This window comes from Polypterus senegalus, chromosome 15 (assembly GCF_016835505.1).
Source record: "Polypterus senegalus isolate Bchr_013 chromosome 15, ASM1683550v1, whole genome shotgun sequence".
NCBI classification, from domain to species: Eukaryota; Metazoa; Chordata; class Cladistia; order Polypteriformes; family Polypteridae; genus Polypterus; species Polypterus senegalus.
The window spans coordinates 65557739-65581698 of NC_053168.1; the positions used below are offsets into that span (position 1 = coordinate 65557739).

The 23960-nt window shown below is 37.7% G+C and overlaps 1 protein-coding gene across 1 annotated transcript in view; it reads right to left on the minus strand.

Moving 5' to 3' along the window:
- The window catches only part of nxph1 (neurexophilin 1), a 242355-nt gene extending 229878 nt beyond the window's left edge, over window positions 1–12477 (minus strand). The window contains exon 1 of the mRNA XM_039736948.1: window positions 11753–12477. Coding sequence (XP_039592882.1) covers window positions 11753–11806 — 54 coding nt within the window. The 5' untranslated portion in view covers window positions 11807–12477. The remainder of the gene's footprint in view (window positions 1–11752) is intronic.
- Window positions 12478–23960: the final 11483 nt, after the last annotated feature.

Sequence of the window (23960 nt, forward strand, 5' to 3'; positions counted from 1 at the left end):
CACATTCAGACTACAAGTTATGCACCCTTTCCTAGCCTCGCCAAACACCTCTTCCAGCAGCTCCCAAGTTTTTCCTACATGGCATCCCATTCAAGTACTGGCCAGGCTCAAAAACATGGGTAGCTTCAGGCAAATTACCCATTCTAAAGTGCATGCGGCATGGCAGCTGGTACAGACCAGACAATGTAATTGAATGATTTGCCAGAAAGTTGTGAAGAATCAAGGAGTTTGTATATTTTCTTTCTTTTTATTTTATTTTTAAACTTCCTATTATCACTGCTTTGGCATTTTCAAGATTAATAATTATAATAATAAATCATTTTTTTCTAACCCCAAGATGAATTTTAATGTACAAAATGTCTTCCACAGGCAATAAATGAACAATTTAAATAAAACATTTAAAGTGGGTCATCAACATGATAGTTGTTTATGGCGTATCAGTCCTGCCTCTCACCCAGAGGTGAATCTTCCATCAGGGCATTCTGGGTGCGCATCCAGGCCTTTCACAAGCCCTGAGGAAATGATCGATTATTCACACACTTAAATCTACCCACTTGATAACACGACTGAGTGTCCGCACACCAAAATCAAGAGTGGGAAATACCATGCTATATTAAATGACTGGGTGTCTGTGTGTTGCATTATGAAAAGCATGATCAACTCTCTTTTATGGAGCTCTAATCATTAAGTCACCCAGGGGCCTATGGGGGTCTTAATCTGGACTTTCTCCCTCTACTCTTCAATGAGGAAGCTGAATGATTCAAACTCCATTTGCTGGATCAGACAGCACCGGTTCTAACAAGCTGAGCTAATGCGAGAGCTCTGTCAACTAACTGCCATCAAGGCTCCTGACCTTGAAAGTGGCAACTTCATAAGCAGCTGCACATTGTTTTAGGCTGCCACACAGCGGTCCAGTTGAATGCAACTAACAGAAATGGCAGTTTAGGGGACTTAATGTGGAATATCACAGAGAAGACTTGTACAAAAGTTTCGTAATAAGGAATGCTTCAGACCTGGTGTGGCTGTACCTTGCTGCTTAGTACCCAGCGAGCAAGCGTTCTGATAATCAGACTCTGGGAGCTGTAAAATTATATGGTCAGCTGTATTGAAGAGCCTGACCGAGTGAAGCATATGTGACCAGTTTTGAAAGGATAATATTCTTGTGTGCAATATCTCTATTTGAACTGTCTGTATTGAGAGAACATAGTGCTTCACAGATGTTTATTTATTTACAACATTGAATCTGTTAGGCAAGGTGTAACCCAAGTCATAATTTAATTTATTTATGGGTATAGGGGTACATAAGGACTCGATTATATAGCAATATTGATTTGCTTTAGGTTCATGTTATTTTAAACATTTTAGGGAATTTAAATACATGAAATGGGATGGATCATTTCTATTTCTTTGTGTTTGGCATGCTTAATGTTTGGTGAAGCAGTTTGTTCAGTCTTTAGGTGTTTTTAATAAATTCCCCCTTTAAGCTTTTATTCCCTGCCTGTTTTATTCTGAGTGCCAAAACCTCTGTCTCAGACCGATTTCAAACTCTTGCTGTTCTAAAAAGGAAGAGTTCACAGGCAGCATGCATGTTGTATGGTCCAAATAAAACAGACAGATTCTCTACTGATGGCTCACTCTTTCATGGTGTGGTGTACTGTGCAAGTGAATTTGTTCCCCTAACCCCCATCTTTTTGTATAAACTGGTGAACAAGAAGAATTGTCAAAACAATTGCAAATGAAGCTGTGTCATATAGTAACAAAAGGGTGATAGATAGCCATGATTATTTATGTATACACAATTACTAATAAGGCACCTAAGAGAATATAAATATATATGCTGAAATATTTCTGGCCAGCAGACTGGCAGAATGGTTGGTTAGTTCAGCGGTTATCACAGCTCGCTATTCCTGGCTTCAAATCCATGTTCCCCCGCATCGACCCCCAACCCCCCAGACCCAAGTACTCCAGTTTCCTTCCTCCCACACTCTGAAAATCATAGGATATGTTTATTGAGGGTTCTAAATTGGTTTGGCAAGAGCAAGTGTGCCCTTTAAGGGGACTGGAACCTCTTTTTGGATTCTTTCCTGACTTGCATCTCCAGTTTTATGGAGTACTCTTTGGCGTTTTCTATATTTGAATAACTAGACTTAGAAAATGTATAGGAGCTTCATTTCAATGGAGCAGCTATGCCACAAAAAAGAACCAGCAACATCCCATAATCGCTGTGGTAGCCTATAAACCTATTAGACTAAATACTTTGCAGATATTTAATGTTTAAAAAGATGTTTAAATTTAAAAAGCACGTGCCAAAATGCAAGCACAGATGACAAATATTAACTAGTTATGAACTGTAGAATTTCAATGAAAGCCTTATTGTTTACATGATGATGTGATGCATTCAAATGCGATTTTAATTGACCTGTGAGCTACGGTAAAGAAAATGTACATTGTCTGTTGCCTTGAAGTAAATTAAAAACATATTTAATAAAAGAAAATAAAATTGTATGTCTTCTGTGTCCCATGAAATGCAGGTAGAGAGCCCGCAAAGAATATTAATTCATTTCCCTGTTTCTTTATTAAATCTATAAGAATGTTAATATAGAGGAGGGTGTTAGAGTTCACCTTCACTTGACATTTTTTATTATTATTGCCTAATCATTGATTAACAATCTTTCTAACCTTTAATTAATCACTAATAACGACACTTTATGACAACTAAAGTGTCCACCCATTAAGATCAATGTCAAGGACTCCAGGATGACTGCTGAGGAGCGCTTCTGGCTGTAAGACATAACAGGATGTTTAAAAATGTAACAGAAAATCCTGCTCTTTGTATCAGGACTTCTACATGGATTAGAAAGAACAGTCAACCATGAAATGAATTTAATGGTGTTAGAAATGCAGTTTACATTGTAGCAATAGTTTCTTTTTGTTATAACATCATTATTTGGTGCCCATTGGCTTCATAAGAAAACAAAATATATGCATGGACCGACAAAAATATAAAAATCAAGGCTGTTCATTAACACTTAATAAAGTGTATCGAGATTCACATTGTATTATTTTGTCCAACACATTTCAAAATAAAGTGGTGAGAAGAGTACATTTGTCTATTTTGTATACACCCTAAAAAAATTATTTAATTTTGAAACGGTGCTCAAATATAATATAGCATGATACAAACCAACCCTGCATAAGCCACCAATTCACCACCGGGCCCACCCACACATTACAGATCACATCTTTGGGATTGTGAGAGAAATCCCACGCAAACACAGAATGTCCAAAATTAAGACGGACGACTTTGCACAGGACTTGAACCCAGAATGGTGGATATGAGGCAGCACTACTAAACACTGCAGCGCCAGGTATGATCCCAAACCTGTATATAATAACTGAAAATGTTCATTTTATTATATAAAAGAGGGGAGTAAAATAGTATAAACAAAATAAACCTACAAAAATTAAAAATAACTGTTTGGCCTTTTTTACTGTGAGCATAATAAAATTAGAGTAGGAATAGACTTGACACTTCATACCAACTTCAAAAGGTGTTCTATAAATTCATAAAGTATTATATAGTGATACAAATAGATATTTTTAATAACTTGTTTTATCATTGTTTCTAATAGCATTAAAAATTGTGTCTTTAAGAAAAAATCGTTAACCCTGGAAATTAATTACATTATCTTCCACTGACTTTTTTTTGTTTCATGATCCTGAATTTCGGTCTTTTCTGTCGCCAAAGTTTTGACAATTTTTGAAATGGCACAGTACAAAACAATATTTTACAATTCTTGTTAAGTGAAAATATTTTAAACCTTGTTTTATAATTGATTTATTAGTAATGCTGAAACAGTTAAACATTACCATTTTAATTAAAGTGTATTTGAATAAGGTCATTAAGATCACATATCAGTGCCTAATCGAAGCCAAGTGAAAATAATTTGCATATGCAAATGTTGCTGCAGTTACATATAGAAATTTGCCTTTTTATCTGAAACAATAAAATGATTTGTATATAATACTTTCTATTTCAGCCTTGCTTACTCCAGTCTCAGGATCATTGTGTTTGGAGCCTACCCTGACGGCATCTACTAAAAGGTTAGCGTCATAGTAGTTATTCAAACAGAGTTTAAGTTATGTTTTTTTTTTTTTTCTCATTCTATGGAAATACCATTTACTTTTTTTTCTTTTTATAAATAAGATTAGCTACTGTACAGTATATAACATTAGAGGACTACTGTAGATAACAATCAGGTCAAAACCAAGACAATTTCATGAAAATACAGTATGCTACAGCAAATCAAACTCCATTAATCCAACATCTCTAAAACAAATTTGCCGGTGGCTTAAAGGATGCTTCTACTTTACTTTCACATACATTCCTGTTGTGTCTTCATTGAAGAATGTTTTTAACCTAGCATGTATGTACAGTTTTAAATACTACTAGAAACTCTTACTAATCTCAATTTACTTTTACTAAAATGATAAAATTGTCCTGGGATGATCAATCAGACTCTTTAGCTTCTTACCGATTCCTGTAGGCCATGCCTAAACTCGCTTATAGTGAGACTGTGTATAGTATGACTGCACACAGTGTTTATGATGGTTCTTAACTAGAGTATCATATACTTGACTATAACCTCTATAAACTTTTACAAAAAACAGATAACATATTATAAAGCCCAGCACCCCTAATGCTAACTTTTTGATTCAGATGTAAAAGTAAAATGTTAACTTTCAGTACATCTCCCTTTTAGTTTCAGCAGCTGAAGGCCTTCTCATGTGTTCATTCATTCATGTCATTTGACTTAACTACTCGTCGATTACTGGTTTTATACTCAACCAGCGTAAATGCGAGAAAATGTTCAATGCGCCTCCTTTAACATAACGGTAAACGTAGAAATCAGACAACTTTGGATTTGCTAAGTTAATTAGGTAATGATTGACGATTATAAAAAATAATTAAAAATCACGTTGCGTGCTCCATAACATTTCTAGAACATTCATGCGTTTGGCATTCTGCCTAACAGTCACATAAACCTATAGTGTTACCACAAATTCAAATGTAACAATCCGACATCAATATTTTCATGTATTGCCTTCCAACATGCGTTTAAGAAGCTATATAATGGACTTTAAATTTTATAGTGAGTAAACATTTATTACAACGAAAGATCAAGCGTTGTTTGAAATTTTAAAGTTACAGAAGTCATTCTAATTGTAAAGTACATCATCAATAAGCATGTTCTCTCGACCATAATACAACCAATAAAGCACACTTAAAATCAACGGATTTACACAACTGAAAGAAGTGAAAATGATCTTGTCCTTCTATTGACGGTAACTGTGCTGTGTCTGTGATCGCGGACAGCGTTCTGCGCTTGTAAATGCAGCGGGCTGTTTAACTGTTAATTGGACTAAACCGAGTACCCTTGTTAATATTACGTAGACGCTTACACAGGCGTTTAAAGTCTATTTTCTAGTTGTTGTTGGCTTTTTTTTTAAATACATTTGTAACTTTTCCTTCTCTGTGTTTTTCTCTGGAATCTTCAATCATCCAAGCCTAAACCAAACATTGAACTAATTAATTAAAATGGCCAACAAGATCAACTTATACTTTTGCCTTCCTCAGCTAAAAGAATTTCACATTTTCATCTTTTACTAAATTATGGAAAAGATTAAACAAAAAAAAATGTTTATTATAGTGTTTAACCGCAATAATCTTTAAAAGGCCGTGAAAAGAAACAACGGCATATTGAAGCGAAATTAGAATTATTAAAAGCTATACGTTGGTTCCTGACCAAGAAAACTGTCGCCTTAACACATGATTGCTTATGGTACCGTAATGAAGTTGAATATTATATGCATAAATACATAGTATAAAAGCTAAATTGTAGGAATGGTTTCTGTAAATCTGCATGGCATGGTAACCGTTTCAGTGTGGGAGGTTGATAGAAGACTTGATGTCCCTCTTGACACGAGCGGTCCGAATTTAAATAAGGGACTTGCTGAAGGACATGAATCAGTTTAACAGAACAGCAGACGGAGTTAATGCAGAAACGAAAGAAGGTAATTTTCTGGGGCATTAGAAAGCTTCTCGGTTAAAAATGCTCGGACTGCGGAGATGTCCCAGGTCCTGAAATCTTTACCCTGTGCGATTTCCTTCTAAAGCGCAAAAAAAAAGCCAACATATTTTTAACACTGCACAATACATAATTTATAAACATATCCATTACTTTAACATCAACATTCATATCAAGAGTTAAAAAAAGAGAGAGATCCATAAAAAGTGCATTACAACCCGATATAAGAATGTTTTGCAAAAGCAATAACACTTGGTGAAGTTTCAATTAATAGTTGAAAGAAAGGTAATTACAAGAGAAGTGTGAATTAAAGAGTGTTTTAAAATTAGTGGGTTTATGCACGTAAATGTTGTAAGGTTTAGTACTTTAATGCTAAGGAATTACAGTTATAAATACGTCTGTGCTCATGAAGGAGGCTATGCAAAAATAAATTGAATTTTGAAGTCCTTGGACATTATGCGGGTAAAAATAATGTAAGATATTTCAGATTTAATGATAGGAACTTAAAAACTAAGGTTTTGATTGTATTGGTTCACTTGGCAAATCACCCTGTGCGATTGCGTTTTTTAACTTTAAAATGCAAGATGCAAATAATTTCAAAACTGTGCTATGTCTAGCTACACTGCTTATTTATTTACAATTGCACATCAGAAGAATTTGGTCACATTCTGAAGGAAATGACTACAACTATTCCGATTAACATTTTATACTGGATTACTGTATACTTTGTTTAGGTAAGTAAGGAAGTATATACGTATATGACGTGCTCACGCAAAATATATTTGATATACTAGTGAAGACAATACTTTTTTCTTGGCTTCATGTATTTGAAAATTATTAAAGATATTTGTATTTGGGGTTTTATCTATGTCATTCACCGAATATAATTAGACCATAATTTAAATATGATTAATTATTTTCGGATAAATAAAAGATTAGTACCCTATCACTCTTTCATATGTTTAAGCAAACCGTGATTAAGTGCTTTAACGTTATACTTTGTGACCTCCATTAATCAATATGCAAATACAAGCTTTGGAAGAGCTTTATAAATCAGTTTGTAAAATCGACGTGCTGGTCTGCAAATTCAGAAATCAAAGTCTGCATCATATTAAAAAGACATACACATAAATTCAACAACATGCATATTATAGTGAGTTCTCGTTTATTGTTTGATGTGTTCTGCCACATCGCCGTATCAGTCGAACACAGTGGTCTCCGGATATTGCCAGCAATATTCACTGGGGAGCACTTTCATTAAGCGTAATTCATTCCACTTTCTCTATAAATTGAGTGACATCTTTAGAGCGCACCTCTTTCATAAATGATAAAATGCTTTCCATGTCTAGTATTTCATATCAGTAAGATTTTGTTTAATGAAGATAAGGCAAAGTAGCAACATGTACACGGAGCAATTTTGAAAGCACGTCTGCAAAGTTTCCAAAAGTGGTATTTAAAATAGAATGGTGCACAGCATATTATTGTCCTGCGCATTATTTATCACTTACATGATATGTCATGACACACACATAGCGCTGGCATCTCAGTTAGTGACCTAACCGCAGATTAAGTGCAAGTCAATAACGGTTTTAAACCAGACAGCACCAACAATACCACAAGAATTCAATAGTCTATCTTAACGTCCTCAAAACATAAGAATATTCATTAGAGGACTTATATATATTGCGACAAAGAATTTCTATTAAAGATAAATTCGCCCATCCTCTAGAAAGTCAAGCCTAACGCGGCAGGAGCAAACCTTAAATGGGACGCCCGTCCTTTAAAGGGCACATTCTATAGCACGCTGACAAACTCATCTCCGTTTTCCTTGTTACTGAATCTTCTCTTTTATTCCACGTCCCGTTAATTGGATGTTCTTTCTCACACAGGAAGCTGCAATTTGTTTCTAATCTTTCTCTGTGTTTCTTACCGGTTTTGTCCACGTGTAACGTAGTGAAGAAAAGTAAGCCTTTGTTCTGTTTTACGGAAAGAGTATTGTCTGAAACATTTAACATAAAGACACATTTTATTTATTTAAAACAGAATAATAACGGCATTCAAGTGATTTATATGATCATCCGCTTCATAAGCAAAACAGATTTAATAAAACTTCTATTCACTTTATCCGTGTATAATTCGTGTATAATTATTTACACGGTCTGTGCGTAAAATCATTCAAAACACAACTTGATCTTAAGTCTAATAGAACTCTAACTTCATACTGTGGTTTCAACATTCTGGAGAATTTCTTGTAAGTTTGTCACATTTTCTTCAATACTACTGTCGTTTGGTTTAAAATTAGAAGAAAAAGTAGAAGACATTCGAATACCAGGACAGATCCCGAGAATGGCAGGCACTACCTGCTCAGATTGAAGTGTCATCTACTATTACTTTTTACAATAAAAAATTGGTCGAGCTCTCAAAAATCCTTCCAAACATCCAATCATAACAATGCCATTCTTGGCATGCTGTGTTTTTGTATTCTTTACAAAATTAATTGTTTCTGTTGGAAACGAAACAAACAGTAGAAGCCTTTGTCTGCATGCATCATAACGCAAAAGACTAAAATGACAGCATTTGAAAGCCTCATCTGGGAAAATATCTGACAATCTGGAAAGTCACGTGGTCGTTTTTTAAAATAAAACTTATATTTTCCTGTTTGTCGCTCCTGTTTTTTAAATGTTCTTTCCAAGTGAAGACTTTATGCCGCAAAGATCGCTATAATGCAACAAGTTTGGTTTATATAATGTATATAAGGTAAAGGATGTATACAATAAATTACTTCATCCATATTGACGGATGTGTGAATGTATGATAATATCGACTGATTATTTTTTTTATTTATTTTTGTCGTTTTTCAGTAACAACACTTGCCTGTTATTTTATAATGGAAGAGTGAAAGGCTGGATGGTAGTATGAAAGCATCTCCTCAGTCTTCTCTTAATTATGTTCATTTGTTTCATTCTAATAGTAGATTTAATGAAAACTTGAACTATATTATACCTTATATAATTAATTCAAAGAAAACGCAGGTGGCACATTAGATCTGGATAGCGAACACGAATTTTTCGAGTTTTTGAGTGTGCGAGGAACAATAACTTAGATTCCGTGGGTTATCGCGTTAAATGTATACTGCTTATTCGTTGCAATTTATGGATTAAAGGTCCCTAAAAATCAGTGCACCTACTGTAGACATCAGACTGGGCAGGTTGAAAGTCTTTGATTGAATTTGCAATTAAGTGACACACGTGTTTGGACAATAAAGTTCATTTGCTCGAGTCCTTCGGAGGACCGCACAATAGAGACCCTCACGAAATCCCCTTAAGGTGTGCACTGAACCGTTTTGCGTGACACGAGGAGCCGTGGAAACCCCTAGAGCTAAGCTCTCAGTTGCCCGCTGTCATTTCATTAAATAAGTGTCAGCCCAAAAAGAGAATGGTTCTGAAAACCACTTTGAGACGTACTCATAAGTGTTGGTATCGTACACACGTTGCGAAAAATATCCTAAAATGGAAGGAATTTGTAATTGTGTCCGTTTGACTCGAAACACTCCCGAATAAGTGTACATACCATTTTTTATATTAAACGGCGTTTAGTGGTATACAGTAGTCCTTCAATAAGAACAAATATGATTGATGTTCGCATTCGCTACCTGTAAGCTTATTATCGCCTTCTAGATCAGGTTTTGATTATCATGTTGAGAAGCTAGGAATATGACTCATTATGGTAAAACAAATAATGAAAATATTATGGTATAAAATATTATTGTATGTCATGTACAAAAAAAAACAGCGTTATAATCGAAAAACTGATGAAGTTAATAGCCCCATCAGATGAGGTTTGTATTTATTCGACTAGCTAATTGCTTTGTTCTTAATTTTAATGTAGGTAATTTAAACAATCATCGTGTGCTTCTTTGCCAAAGCTGTATTCACTTTATGTGCTTCTGTTCTGCTTCACAGTGCCTGCCTTTACAGATTTGAGCATACTAACTTAAATCTCAGCGATGCCTTTAGTACGCCGTTAAAAACAAAAGCGGTCAAATTGGACTTTTTGGTCAAATTCTGCTTGATGGGGTTCAGGTAATGAAGTCTTTAACTGAACGGTAATTGAATCAGTATAATTTGCACGCGAATTGGTTTTTGAAATACCCCCAATTCACAATTAAAGCAGAATTAATGCGCTTGTTTCTGAGTCCCCTAGGATTCAGCCTGAACGACGGTCTGTTTCCGCATGAAGGCGCGTGCCAGCGAAAAAAAACGCGAGGGTTTTACGGGCTGTGTCTTTGGCTAGAGAGTCTACAGAAGAACCCGTGTAGTTACTGCCCTATTTTTCTGTATATAGGGGCAGAATCGGAAGTTAAACGTTCTTCCTTTTCCGTGATGAGCCCTCACATTGGAAAATCCCAACAAAGAGCGTTTTCTTCACAAATACTCTAAACGGTGTACACGATTTAATAAATAAATAAATAAATAACCAGTATTAAAAAGCCACGCGCATCTTATGATAAACTTTCTTGAATGTGATTGATTTGTATATGAAGCGTGAACTTGGAAATAAAATAGCTTTTCACGGAGCAATTTCATGATGTGAGGCGCCCTCCAGCGGACATGTGTTGACACTGTAAACTATTTCAAACGAGCTTCTTCATGCACCAATTGACATGTCAAATGAGGAAGTATGGTATAACAGACCCATCCCTACCTACCATGCAAAGCCGTTTATCTCGTTTTAATTAGGCTCTGGTCAGAGATGGATTAATAAAACACGCCAGCATCGATCTGCCTTCCAAACAAACGACAACAGTCAACAAACAATAGCACGTTTTAAGCGTATAAGCTGCAAATGGTAGACATTTCATGCTCACTCGTACTGTAGGATTCGTAATTGCCGGCTTAACACTCACTGTGGTGAGGACAGTAGAAACAGGGCAGTTCTAAAGATAGAGCCACCGACTAGCATTCGAGCTGAATATTAATTTGTGCGTTCACATTCTGCAGGATATTGATGGGCTAACTAGTGCCGACTGCCGACTACAGGGGGCATGAAAATCTTACAGGGCTGAAGAGGAGAATGTGGTTGATACATATGTGTAGATGGTGTGAATTTAATCGTTAAGGCAATCATTTTATTATAGCGTCATCACAAAGTGTCATGGAATATACAGAACAGATTTCCACACGTATGTATTTTTGAACGATTTTAACCCACTATAATCAATCTAGCATAGTCCAATACTCAGCAGTGCACCGAAATAAATACATAATAAAGGACAAAGTTAGTCGCATTGCTCGAAAAACATAATTTTAACTGTAAATCTCAACATATTCTATAATTCCTACAGGTACCAATATGCAAGATGCTGAAAGAAAATACGGTGAAATCGTACTTTTCAATAAAGCTTAATAACGTCGAGCAGATTATCATTTATTTTTATCCGCCGCAAAATGGATAAAACTTTTTTTTGACGTGCGTGACGTTTCAATGAAGGGAAGCCCAATACCACCCCCCACATCCCCCCCAAAAAGTGTTTGCTTCAGGTAACCGCAGTAAGTTTCCTCACCCCTAGCCTTTCAGACAGCACAGGTCCAGGTAATTGACTCGCTTTGGTTTGATTTCTTCACTACCAGGCAAGAAAAGTAAAAGGAAACGAAAGAACTCACCAGGTACACAGCTGGTAAGAGGAGAAGGACGGCGAACCAACACACAGACTGCATTCTCCTCGGTCTTAAAGTTCCACGGATTCTCCTTCTTTTGCTCTTTTGTCTCTTAAGAACATAGATCCACTTGGCATCCGCTTCACAGTACGAGGAGTCCCCTAGCCAGCCTACATAAAAATGAAATTATAGACCCCATGACCGTAACACAATCTTAGACTTGAAGACAGAGAAAAGGAAGGGGAGGACAACAAACTAAGGTTCAATTGGGATTAATCCAGTCAAAGAGTGAAGTGATCTCCAGGTGACCAGCAAGTGCCGAGGGCGACTCAACTAGGCGAGCTCAGTGCGTGTCTGCGCTGCGTTCACTTCTGAGTGGCGGGCGAGTCCTCCCTGGCAGGACACTGGCTGCCAGCGCTGCCTTACTGCTTTATATCGCACACGCTCTCCAACACACTGCTTCTACACATCCAGATAAAGCACTGTATTAAAGAGAGAGAGAGGGGAGGGGAAGGAGGGGGTGAGTGAGCGAGAACGAAAGAGGGAGAGCCAGAGGGGGAGAGAGAGGATTAAGGAGCAGTACGAGAATAATTCGGGATGTGCTCAAAAAGACCCTGGAGACGCCGTGGCTCGCTTTGGTTATGTGCACAAATATGATGTTTATTCAGTATTTTCTAACATACGATCAAAGAGTGAAACACAAGTGCTTTGCACTTATAGCAACGTCCGCGAAAGGTTAGGAATGACAGCCTGTCGGAAAGGACGAGATAAAAGATTCGTTCTGGGCAAAAAATTAAATGTGCTGTTCAAATCGAACTATTGTAGTATGTCCGATTGTCATGAACGCCAACGGCAATAAATTCAAATCAAGTCCGTCTTAAAGTGGAGTCGCAGTCTTTGATACGTTGGATTATCAAGGCAGCAGCGGCTGATTTAAAGTTTAACACTTTTAAATGTGTGCATGAAGATTCCCTTCACATACACGACCCCTCTAGTGATTATGAAACGCGGAGCTGGATTCCCGATACTGGGTTTATTACTGAACGATTTTCTAATCCGGTGTAAAGAGTGAACGGCTACGCGGGCGATCCGCATGTGTGTGTGTGTCTGCGTGCGGCGTCTAGTTCGAGGCGACGGTCAGTGTTCTGGTTGGCTAAGCCCTCAGATGGAACGAATACATCTTGTCGGCAGCGGTTCGAAACGACACACGCGCGTTTTATTTTAAAGCAGCTGGAAGGAAACACATCCGTTTATTTTCAAAGCCGTTTTATCCCAGCTGAGATTGTGTAACCTCAACAGTTTACATCAAAAACAACCACTGGAATCCGATCAAACTATCAGCATATTACATCAATATAATCCAAATCACGGCGTGTTGACAATAATGCGTTTAACAATTGGAATATACAGATAGCAGAAGTCAGGATAAATAAACGAAAGTGTATGCGCCTGTTTCCATGTTGGTGTGGCTCTGAAATAATTAAGCATTTAGCCTGGCAGTATGTTGAAGGATGCATGAAAATACATCCATCTGTCCATTATCAGGTTTGCTTAAATTATTTCAGGGTTGTGGGGAAAAAAGCGCCTGTCCTGGCTTATAACTTAGATGAAAGACTCACACTCTTGCCAACACCCACATTCATAATGGGCCAAGGCAAAGTTGACCATTACTCTGAAATACAAGTCTTGGTATATGGGAAGAAAACTTACAGAGGCACGAGTATAGCAGGCATGCTGCATACAAATCGCACCAAAGTCAAAGATTCAAAGCCAAGATCTGCACCATCAGGACCAGGGCACCACAGTGTAATCTTGCATGGTATAAAAAGTTATTTATAATTATGTCTAGCATGGAGTGTTGTAACTACAGGCAGTGCAGTTGGTTCACAAGGCTTTTTTATTAACATGTTTGTCTACTTGACACCGGAATGAAAAAAATAATGGCATTATCACACCCACAACTCTGTAAAGCTTAATTATGACTACTGACCTTTTTATATGCTGTATGCATCTCATTGATGGTGATGATTTTTTAATTGGGTTTACAAGTTACACAACAAAAGAAGACAATACTTTATCATGGAATTGTGTTGCAGTCTCATGCATCTACAGTATTTTCGTATGTTTAATTGTGTCACCCAGTCGGTCACCATGTGGAGTTTGCATATTACAAATAGATAGATAGATAGATAGATAGATAGATAGATAGATAGATAGATAGATAGATAGATAGATAGATAGATAGATAGATAGATGACACTTTATTTGTCACTAAGACAATAACTTATGGCATGGAGAACAGAAAGGTGCTGCTGTTAATAGCAGGTTTGTAGGTGGCAGTAAGATGCTCTGATTGTACCACAGTTTAAATGTTGTTATCTGAATAGAGCTGGTTCAGCTAGTGAATTGAACATGCTGAAAGATGTTTGATTCCTCGTTTGAAGTCACCAACATATTGGGTGATTCATCATTAAGATATTGGTAAAAGAGTGAATCATTCCTGCTGCTGAGTCAGTCAGGATGATGTAACCTACTTTCCTGTGGACTGACAGGGGTAAATTCAGTCTACATTTCAATGTCAGGGTCACAAATTTTGTTTTAATTTTACCGTGCTCCATTTTTCACCTTTTTTCCACTTAGTCTAATGAAGATTGTGCAGCATTAAAATAGCATTTGAAATGTGAGGTTTAAGCTAGTCCTCTGCAGTACCCAAAATGACTCAGTAACTGAACTCAGTATGGGAACATTTCTCATTATATGGAGTCAGGCCAAGTCTGAATCCTTTCCTCCTTATTTTGATCCTCGCTACAGATATTTGTCCATTTGCCTTTTTCATCTTTGTTCAAGAAGCCTCTTCAACAGGGTGTAACAGGTGGCAGTGATCGCAGTGCTACCAGGTGAATATGCGACAATTTAATATACCCCACGTTACATTCGTCAGAGATTCTTACATTCTCAAATCCCCATTTATGTCTCGATGTTATTACAGGTATTCTGTTTTTTTCTGGCCACACCTCCAAAAATTTGTGTTTTGGGTTAATTAGTGGCTCTAAATTCAGCCAGAGTAGGTATGTGCATGAGTGGGGTCTGTGATAAACTGCTGCCCAGTCAAGGGGTGTTTTGTGTTTTGCACCTGAGGCTGCATGACTAGTTTCCTGTGATTGTGAGTTGGATTACATTATTTGAAAATGGTGGGCAAGAACGCCTTAGTGAATATGATATTGAAGCGATTGGTAAAATATTGGTAGGAGTCTCATTTTGGAAGTCATCTTGGTGACGAGATAGGATAATCAAAGTCTATGAATTGAAAGTAGATGGGCATTTTCAAAAAAGGAGAGTTTTGGGGGAAAATATGGAACATGCCAGCAACTATTTTCAGTCAGATTGTATTGATTTGAAGGACTGTATCAAAATGAATAAATTACATGTCAGTAAGATATGTGATATTACATCGGGGTATGCAGTGGTACAGAATCCTCAATTAATTGACTCCAACATTAATACATGCCTGCCAGATTCTGAAGGACAATTGTGTTGTTCCTCATAAAATGAATTTGATGTTTTCTAATTTTAAATGAAATGGAACATCTTTTTCCTATTGTGTTGTGGTAGGTGGGTTAGAATGAGTATGATAAGATGGCATGATATCCATTTACTGTAAGTTATCAGAACAGAAGGTTCACTGAGCAGTGATTTCCCATCGGATGCTATCCAAAAACAGCACTGTCAGTGTTGACTCCAAGACTGTGCCAATAACTAAGCAAAGGTTTTACGCTATTATGTTCTGTCAGTCTTATATTTGTGAACCAGTGAAGTAGGCATCTGACGACATCCCTCACAATTAGGATCTTCACCTGAGTACAGCTAGGATCTTGAACTGGGTACAGTTAGAATATTCTGATTCAAGAAAGATGCATGTGATGTAGAAACTAAATCAAAGTCAAGGAAGTGGACAGTTTTGTCAAGAACAGTCCAAAGGAAGTTTCGGAGTGCAGGTTACAATACAGTATGCAGTACTCAAACTACTCATTATACACAGTGCATACACAAGGCAAGCTGATGGCTTACAGAATCGTTCATTTTGTTTTTCTGAAATGGACAATTGCTTCTGCAGATCATCAGAAGGGAAGCACATGAGCAGAAGTTTCCTTTTGTTATTTGGGTATTTTTATGCGTATAAAAGCCAAGATCATTACTTAATAAATCTGGATGATTTTTTTCATCCCATTTTTAAGCATTTCTATTCTAGTAACAATTTGACTTATTCAAAGAATATGCTGTCATTCACTGGCTTGAATAATGAAGACAGCAAGCTGACATGATCTTTAAAACAACTTGATTTTAACTGATTTGGTAATCTCACTACAGACTTGGCCTTTTCCCCCTTGTGGATTGATGCTTTCCAAAGAAACTGCCAGAATTTATGCCATACGGTGTCACCTTATTAAGATCATTTTTGGAATTGTTTTTAATTTTTTACATCTCATAAAGAAATATAAATTCATGCTAAAAAAATGTGTTTTTTAGCATTCCTCTATTTGTTCATATTTGTTTTGATTAAGTTAGGGAAATAAGAACAACACAATGAAAGCCAAAGTGGATCAGTATTGCCATCTTCCAATGCTTGATCCCATGTACCAGTCCAGATTGCTTTGGGGTTCACCCTGCAAGTTCCATTATGTTCTTAGGGTCTGTCCATTGGAATACTGACTTCCTGCGACATTCAAAAGAAAAAAAATGTGCTGTCAAGTCAAAGCCTAGTACTGCAAAATGTATAAGAGTCATGAATTAGTTTTAATGCTTTAATGTATTTCTTTTAAAACAAATATAAATCTTTAAAACCATAAACTAGCTTAGAAAATAAGAAACTGCAGCTTATCATTTTTATTTAATGTATAAAAAAACAACATCATACCTGGGACGTTCAGATTTCAGCTTTTCTAGCTTGCCAAAGTACAGTCGCGCAGGTCCTTTCAAAGGCTCATTCATCATTTTGGCTGCACATCTATGGAACTCCATTCATTGTTAATTAATTATAATCTTCAGTTTGTTGTGAAGTACATCATTCTGCCATCCAATCATTTTCTGACTTCACTTCACTGTTATGGAGAGACGGATTGAAAATAATAAAAGCTGATGCTATCCTACTCTCAATTCGCAGGCTGATTGTATTGTATTGTTAGTGAACTTTTAATGTCAATCAACCCATGTGTACATTCAGTGTATTTTATTTATTTAAATATTATATTTAAATATAATTTACCCAGAGTCTCGCTTAGTCCTTGTGAATTAGCTTATATTTGAAATGTACCTTATTTTGAGTTGTGTTTGCCTTACAAAGCTTATAGTGAGAAAAAGGTATATAAAATAAAAATTCATTGACAGAGTCTATGGGGGGCTGTTTTTGTGAGTGTCATTCAAGATGAGTTACCAGTTTACATTTGAGGTGCAAAACAGTGATGCCAGTGGGAGGGGGCTTCTGAGGCTTAAGCTCCTGATCTCTGGCACCCAGCTACTGATCTTTCAGTTCCAGATATACATGATGAATAGTGGTAAGCCTCTGATGCTTCTGCTCTTCGCATACAACATACAAGAGTGGCACCCTCATTTTTCAATATCACATGCACAAAATTCCACTCATCAGATTTTTATTCATGGATAACAGAACGTGACAGTAGAGGAGACTAAGACCCCGATTCCTGCAAATCCTACAAGCAAAATCCTGGTGCAAAATATGACCCCCAGAAGACCTCAAAATCAACATTGTGGGGGACTGGTGAAAAAACATTTTTAAAACATGTTACACAGTTATAAACCACTCAGTGGATTTAGAGTTCTCACGGAAGGACTTGATGATGATGGTCACGTAGACTTTTGGCTTTTAATCCATCTATCCATTATTGTTGGAGCATCATGATGTTTCGAGTAGGTGGTGGACGAGCAGGCCACACTCAGTTGAGGATCTGAGGTTACGATTTGGAATATAAGGTGTCAGACATTCCAATATATAAGATGGGGTGAGATTATTTAAGGCTTTATAAACCATAAGCAGAATTTTAAAGTCAATCCTGAATGACACAGGTAACCAGTGTAGTGACATCAAAACTGGAGAAATGTGCTCGGATTTTCTTTTCCTAGTTAGGATTCTAGCAGCTGCATTCTGCACTAGTTGCAAACAATTTATGTCTTTTTTGGGTAGTCCTGAGTGCAGTGCGTTACAGTAATCTAGTCGACTGAAAACAAACGCGTGAACTAATTTCTCAGCATCTTTCAGTGATATAAGAGGTCTAACTTTAGCTATGTTTCTTAAGTGAAAAAATGCTGTCCTAGTGATCTGATTAATATGCGATTTAAAATTCAGATTACAGTCAACGATTACCCCTAAGCTTTTTACCTATGTCTTGACTTTTAATTCTAATGTATCCAGTTTATTTCTAATAGCCTCATTATATCCATTATTGCCAATCACTAAGATTTCAGTTTTCTCTTTATTTAACTTGAGAAAGTTACTATTCATCCATTCTGAGATACAAGTCAGACATTGTGTTAGTGAATCAAGAGAATCGGGGTCATCAGGTGCTATTGATAAGTACAGCTGTGTGTCATCAGCATAGCTGTGGTAGCGCACGTTGTGCCCTGAGATAATCTGACCTAATGGAAGCATATAGATTGAAAATAATAGCGGACCCAGGATAGAGCCTTGTGGAACACATATTGGACCATATTAGTCATCCATATACTTCTTGAATTAACTTATTCTTGTTTAAGATCAAGGGAAGTCAGATCCTCTTTAGTAGCAGTAGATGCAAGCCAGAAACCAACCCCAAACAGGGTGACAGCCAATCACAATATACACTCACGCAAATACGTGAGAAAGAAAGAAAGAAAGAAAGAAAGAAAGAAAGAAAGAAAGAAAGAAAGAAAGGATAGTGTACTCAAGGGACAGAGAGTGGTAATTGGAGCGGATTTCAATGGACATGTTGGTGAAGGGAACAGAGGGGATGAAGAGGTGATGGGTAGGTATGCTGTCAAGGAGAGGAATGAAGAAGGTCGGATGATAGTGGATTTTGAAAAAAGGATGGACATGGCTGAATACTTATTTTAAGAAGAGAGAGGAACATAGGGTGATGTACAAGAGTGGAGGAAGATGCGCACAGGTAGATTATATGCTTGGCAGGGTCAATCTGAAGGAGATTGAAGACTGCAAAATCGTGGCTGGGGGGGAGCATAGGATGGTGGTCTTTAGGATGACATTGGAGATCCAAAAGAGAAGGAAAGTGAGGACAGAGCGAAAGATCAAATGGTTGAAGTTGAAAAAGGAAAACTGTGAGGTTGAGTTCAGGAAGGAGGTAAGACAGGCACTGGGTGGCAGTGAAGAGTTACCAGACAGCTGGACAACTACAGCTGAAGTAGTAAGGGTGACATCAAGAAGGGTGCTTGGCGTGACATCTGGACAGAGGAAGGAGAAAAAGGAAACCTGGTGGTGGAATTGGGAAGTGCAGCAGAGTATACAGAGGAAGAGGTTGGTGAAGAAGACATGGGATAAACAGAGAGATGCAGAAAGCAGACAGGAGTACAAGGAGATAAGGCATAAATTGAAGAGAGAGGTGGCGAAGGCTAAAGAAAAGGCATATGATGAGTTGTATGAGAGGTTGGACACTAAGGAGGGAGAAAAGGACCTGTACTGATTGGCTAAAAAGAGGGACCGAGGTGGGAAAGATGTGCAGCAGGTTAGGGTGATAAAGGATAAAGATGGAAACGTACTCACAAGCGAGGAGAGTGTGTTGAGCAGATAGAAAGAGTACTTTGGGAGGTTGATGAATGAAGACAACAAGAAAAAGAGAAGGTTGGATGATGTGGAGATAGTGAATCAGGAAGTGCAATGGATTAACAAGGAGGAAGTAAGGACAGCTGTGAAGAGGATGAAGAATGGAAAGGCCATTGGTCCAGATGACATACCTGTGGAATCATGGAGGTGTTTAGGAGAGATGGCAGTACAGTTTTTAACCAGATTATTTAATGGAATCTTGGAAAATTAGAGGATGCCTGAGGAGTTGTATTGTACTGATACTGATTTTTAAGAATAAGGGGTGTGTGTAGAGCTGTAGTAACTACTGGGGGATAAAATTGATGAGCCACAGCATAAAGTTATGGGAAAGAGTGGTGGAAGCTAAGTTAAGAAAGGAGGTGATGAATAGAGAGCAGCAGCATGGTGTCATGCCAGGAAAGAGCATCACAGATGTGATGTTTGCTCTGAGGGTGTTTATGTAGAAGTATAGAGAAGGCCAGAAGGAGTTGCATTATGTCTTTGTGGATCTGGAGAAAGCATATGACAGCATAACCTGAGAGGAGTTGTGGTATTGTATGAGAAAGTTGGGATTGGCAGAGAAGCTTGTACGAGTGGTACAGGATATATATGAGGGAAGTGTAACAGTGGTGAGGTCTGCAGTAGGAGTGACTGATGCATTGAATGTGGAGGTGGGATTACATCAGGGATCGGCTCTGTGCCCAATCTTATTTGCAATGGTAACGGACAGGTTGACAGACGAGATTAGAAAGGAGTCCCCATGGACTATGATGTTTACTAATGACATTATGATCTGTAGCGAGAGTAGGGATCAGGTTGAGAAGACCCTGGAGAGGTGAAGATATGCTCTAGGGAGGACAGGAATGAAGGTCAGTAGGAACAAGACAGAATACATGTGTGTAAATGAGAGGCAGGTCAGTGGAATGGTGAGGCTGCAGGGAGTAGTGTTGGCGAAGGTAGATGAGTTTAAATACTTGGGATCAACAATGCAGAGTAACGGGGATTGTGGAGGACAGATGAAAAAGAGAGTGCAGGCAGGGTGGAATGGATGGAGAAGAGTGTCAGGAGTAATTTGTGACAAACGGGTATCAGCAAGATTGAAAGTGAAGGTCTACAGGATGGTAATGAGAACAGCTATGTTATATTAGTTGGAGACAGTGGTAATGACAAGAAAGCAGGAGACAGAGTTGGAGGTGGCAGAGTTAAAGACACTAAGGTTTGCATTGGGTGTGACAAGGATGAATAGGATTAGCAACAAGTACATTAGAGGGTCAGCTCAGGTTGGACGGTTGGGAGACAAAGTCAGAGAGGAAAGATTGTGTTGGTTTGGACATGTACAGAGGAGAGATGATGTGTATATTGGGAAATGGATGCTAAGGATAGAGCGGCCAGGCAAGAGGGAAAGAGGAAGGCCTAGGAGAAGAGTTATGAATGTGTTGAAAGAGGACATGCAGGTGATGAGTGTAACAGAGTAAGATGCAGAGCACAGGAAGATATGGAAAAAGATGATGCTCTGTGGTAACCCCTAACAGAAGTAGCCGAAGGAAGAAGAAAAAAGCCCCAAATAGTGTAATCCATCTTAATTTGGGATGTTCAAAAGAAATGTAATGAGGTAGTACATAATAAACAAGAATAGTTGCATCAAATATTTGTATGCCTCAATTTAAATGTTTAGTGTCTAAACATTCTCTATTGTAAGAAAAAAAAATAAAAATTAACATTCAAAATTCAGTCAATGGTCTAAAAAATACCCTCTATACCTATGTTTGAACGTTGTCAATTTTAATTTCCTGGGAGTGGCTCTTAGAGGACTAGGACCATTGGTAAAGAAGCAAATATCCAATATATTTTTGGATCACATGCATGATCAGCAACCTAGAAATGGCATAAAATGACACTCCACATGCCTTTATTACTGATCCCCATTTTTATGTGTTTTTGTGAAAAGAAGTACCTTTGGCCCCTCATATCCCATTAAGGGGTGAACCTTTGGGGTCATTTGATATGGCATGAAAAAATTCAAGTGCTTCTGATCATTTTTGCCAAAGACACATATTAGCTTACTCATTTTCATTATGGATGTAATTTTGTGCACAAAATATGGTCCAAACAGGCCTAAAATAAGTGTTGTTCAGGTCTAGAGGAACAAATATAGTAGGGAACCCCCAAAAGGCTAAACATCCTTCATAATTATACATCAAGGTGAGCCAGGAAGTGCTGGATAAAAAAATTAACTGATTTCAAAGCCTTCATAATTAATTGTTATGAACACAATAATATTGTACTTTAGAACACACAGACGTACAATGTTTATCCATTTTATCATCTGGCTATACCTCCATCCATCCTTTTTCAGCTCAGTGCAAATCACAGTTAATAAAGGTCATGTAAGAAGTGTGAGCAGACGGCCATTGACAGGTCACATTGCTCAATAGCTAGCAGCATAGAGCCTGTCCTTCTCTGTTCTGTCACTTATGCCAGTATTGAGTGAGATGGCAGTTTCAGCTGCAGTACAGGTGGCAGATATGAAATAATCTGTCAAATGGGCCAGCCTGATGGGTCCTACTCTGGTGTGATTGCTCAAGGGCGACTGAACATTAAATGGTTATCAGTCATACCGGTATGCTGAAACCTTTCCTACTGTCAGGACATCATGGAGCAACTTGATCCATAGTGTCTGAAGCTTGTCAGTGGACCTGTATATACTTCTGATGGCATTTGAGAAATTATGGAATGTAAAGAAAACTGAGTAGTATTCTTCAGAAAACTTGCCATGACCTAAGCTTTGGAAACCGATGGGTAAAATGTAATTAATAAGCTTCTAATTAAAATGTACAGTCATATGAAAAAGTTTAGGAACGCCTCTTAATTCTTTGGATTTTTGTTTATCATTGGCTGAGCTTTTAAAGTAGCAACTTCCTTTTAATATATGACATGCCTTATGCAAACAGTAGTATTTCAGCAGTGACATTAAGTTTATTGGATTAACAGAAAATATGCAATATACATCATAACAAAATTAGACAGGTGCATACATTTTGTCAACAGAGATATTACATCAATACTTAGTTGAGCCTCTTTTTGCAAATATAACAACCTCTAGACGCCTCCTATAGCCTTCGATGAGTGTCTGGATTCCGGATGGAAGTATTTTTGACCATTCTTCCATACAAAATCTCTCCAGTTCAGTTCAATTTGATGGCTGCCGAGCATGGACAGCCTTCTCCAAATCATCCCATAGATTTTCGATGATATTCAAGTCAGGGGACTGTGCTGGCCATTCCAGAACATTGTACTTCTCCCTCTGCATGAATGCCTTTGTAGATTTCGAACAGTGTTTGGGTCATTGTCTTGTTGGAATATCCAACCCCTGTGTAACTTCAACTTTGTGACTGATGCTTGAACATTATTCTGAACAATTTGTTGATATTGGGTTGAATTCATCCAACCCTCAACTTTAACAAGGGCCGCAGTCCCTGAACTAGCCACACAGCCCCACAGCATGATGGAACCTTCACCAAATTTGACAGTAGGTAGCAGATGTTTTTCTTGGAATGCGGTGTTCTTCTTTTCACCATGCAACGCACTTTTTGTTATGACCAGATAACTCAATTTTTGTCTCATCAGTCCAAAGCACTTTGTTCCAAAATGAATCTGGCTTGTCTAAATAAGCATTTGCATACAACAAACGACTCTGTGGTGTGAGTGCAGAAAGGGCTTCTTTCTCATCACCCTGCCATACAGATGTTCTTTGTGCAAATTACGCTGAATTGTAGAACGGTGTACAGATACACCATCTAAAGAAAGATGTCATTTCAGGTCTTTGGAGATGATCTGTGGGTTGTCTGTAACCATTCTCACAATCCTGTGCATTTGCCGCTCCTGTATTTTTCTTGGCCTGCCAGACCTGGGTTTAATAGCAACTGTGCCTGTGGCCTTCCATTTCTTGATTACATTCCTTACAGTTGAAACTGATGGTTTAAACCTCTGAGATAGCTTTTTGTAGCCTTACCCTAAACCATGGTAGTGAACAATATTTGTTTTCAGATCTTTTGAGAATTGCTTTGAGGATCCTATGCTGTCACTCTTCACAGGAGAGTCAAAAGGAAGCACAACTTGCAATTGACCACCTTAAATACCTTTTTTCATGATTGGACACACCTGTCTATGAAGTTCAAGACTTAACGAGCTATTCCACCCAATTTGATGTTGCAAGTAATCAGTATTGAGCAATTACATGTATTCAAATCAGCAAAATTACAAGGGCACCCACATTTTTGCACAGTCAGTATTTCACATTTGATTTAATTTCATACAACTAAATACTGCTTCACTAAAAATTTTTGTTCGGAAAACACCACAGTACTCAGATGTTCCTAGGAAATGAAAGACATACCACTGCTATCT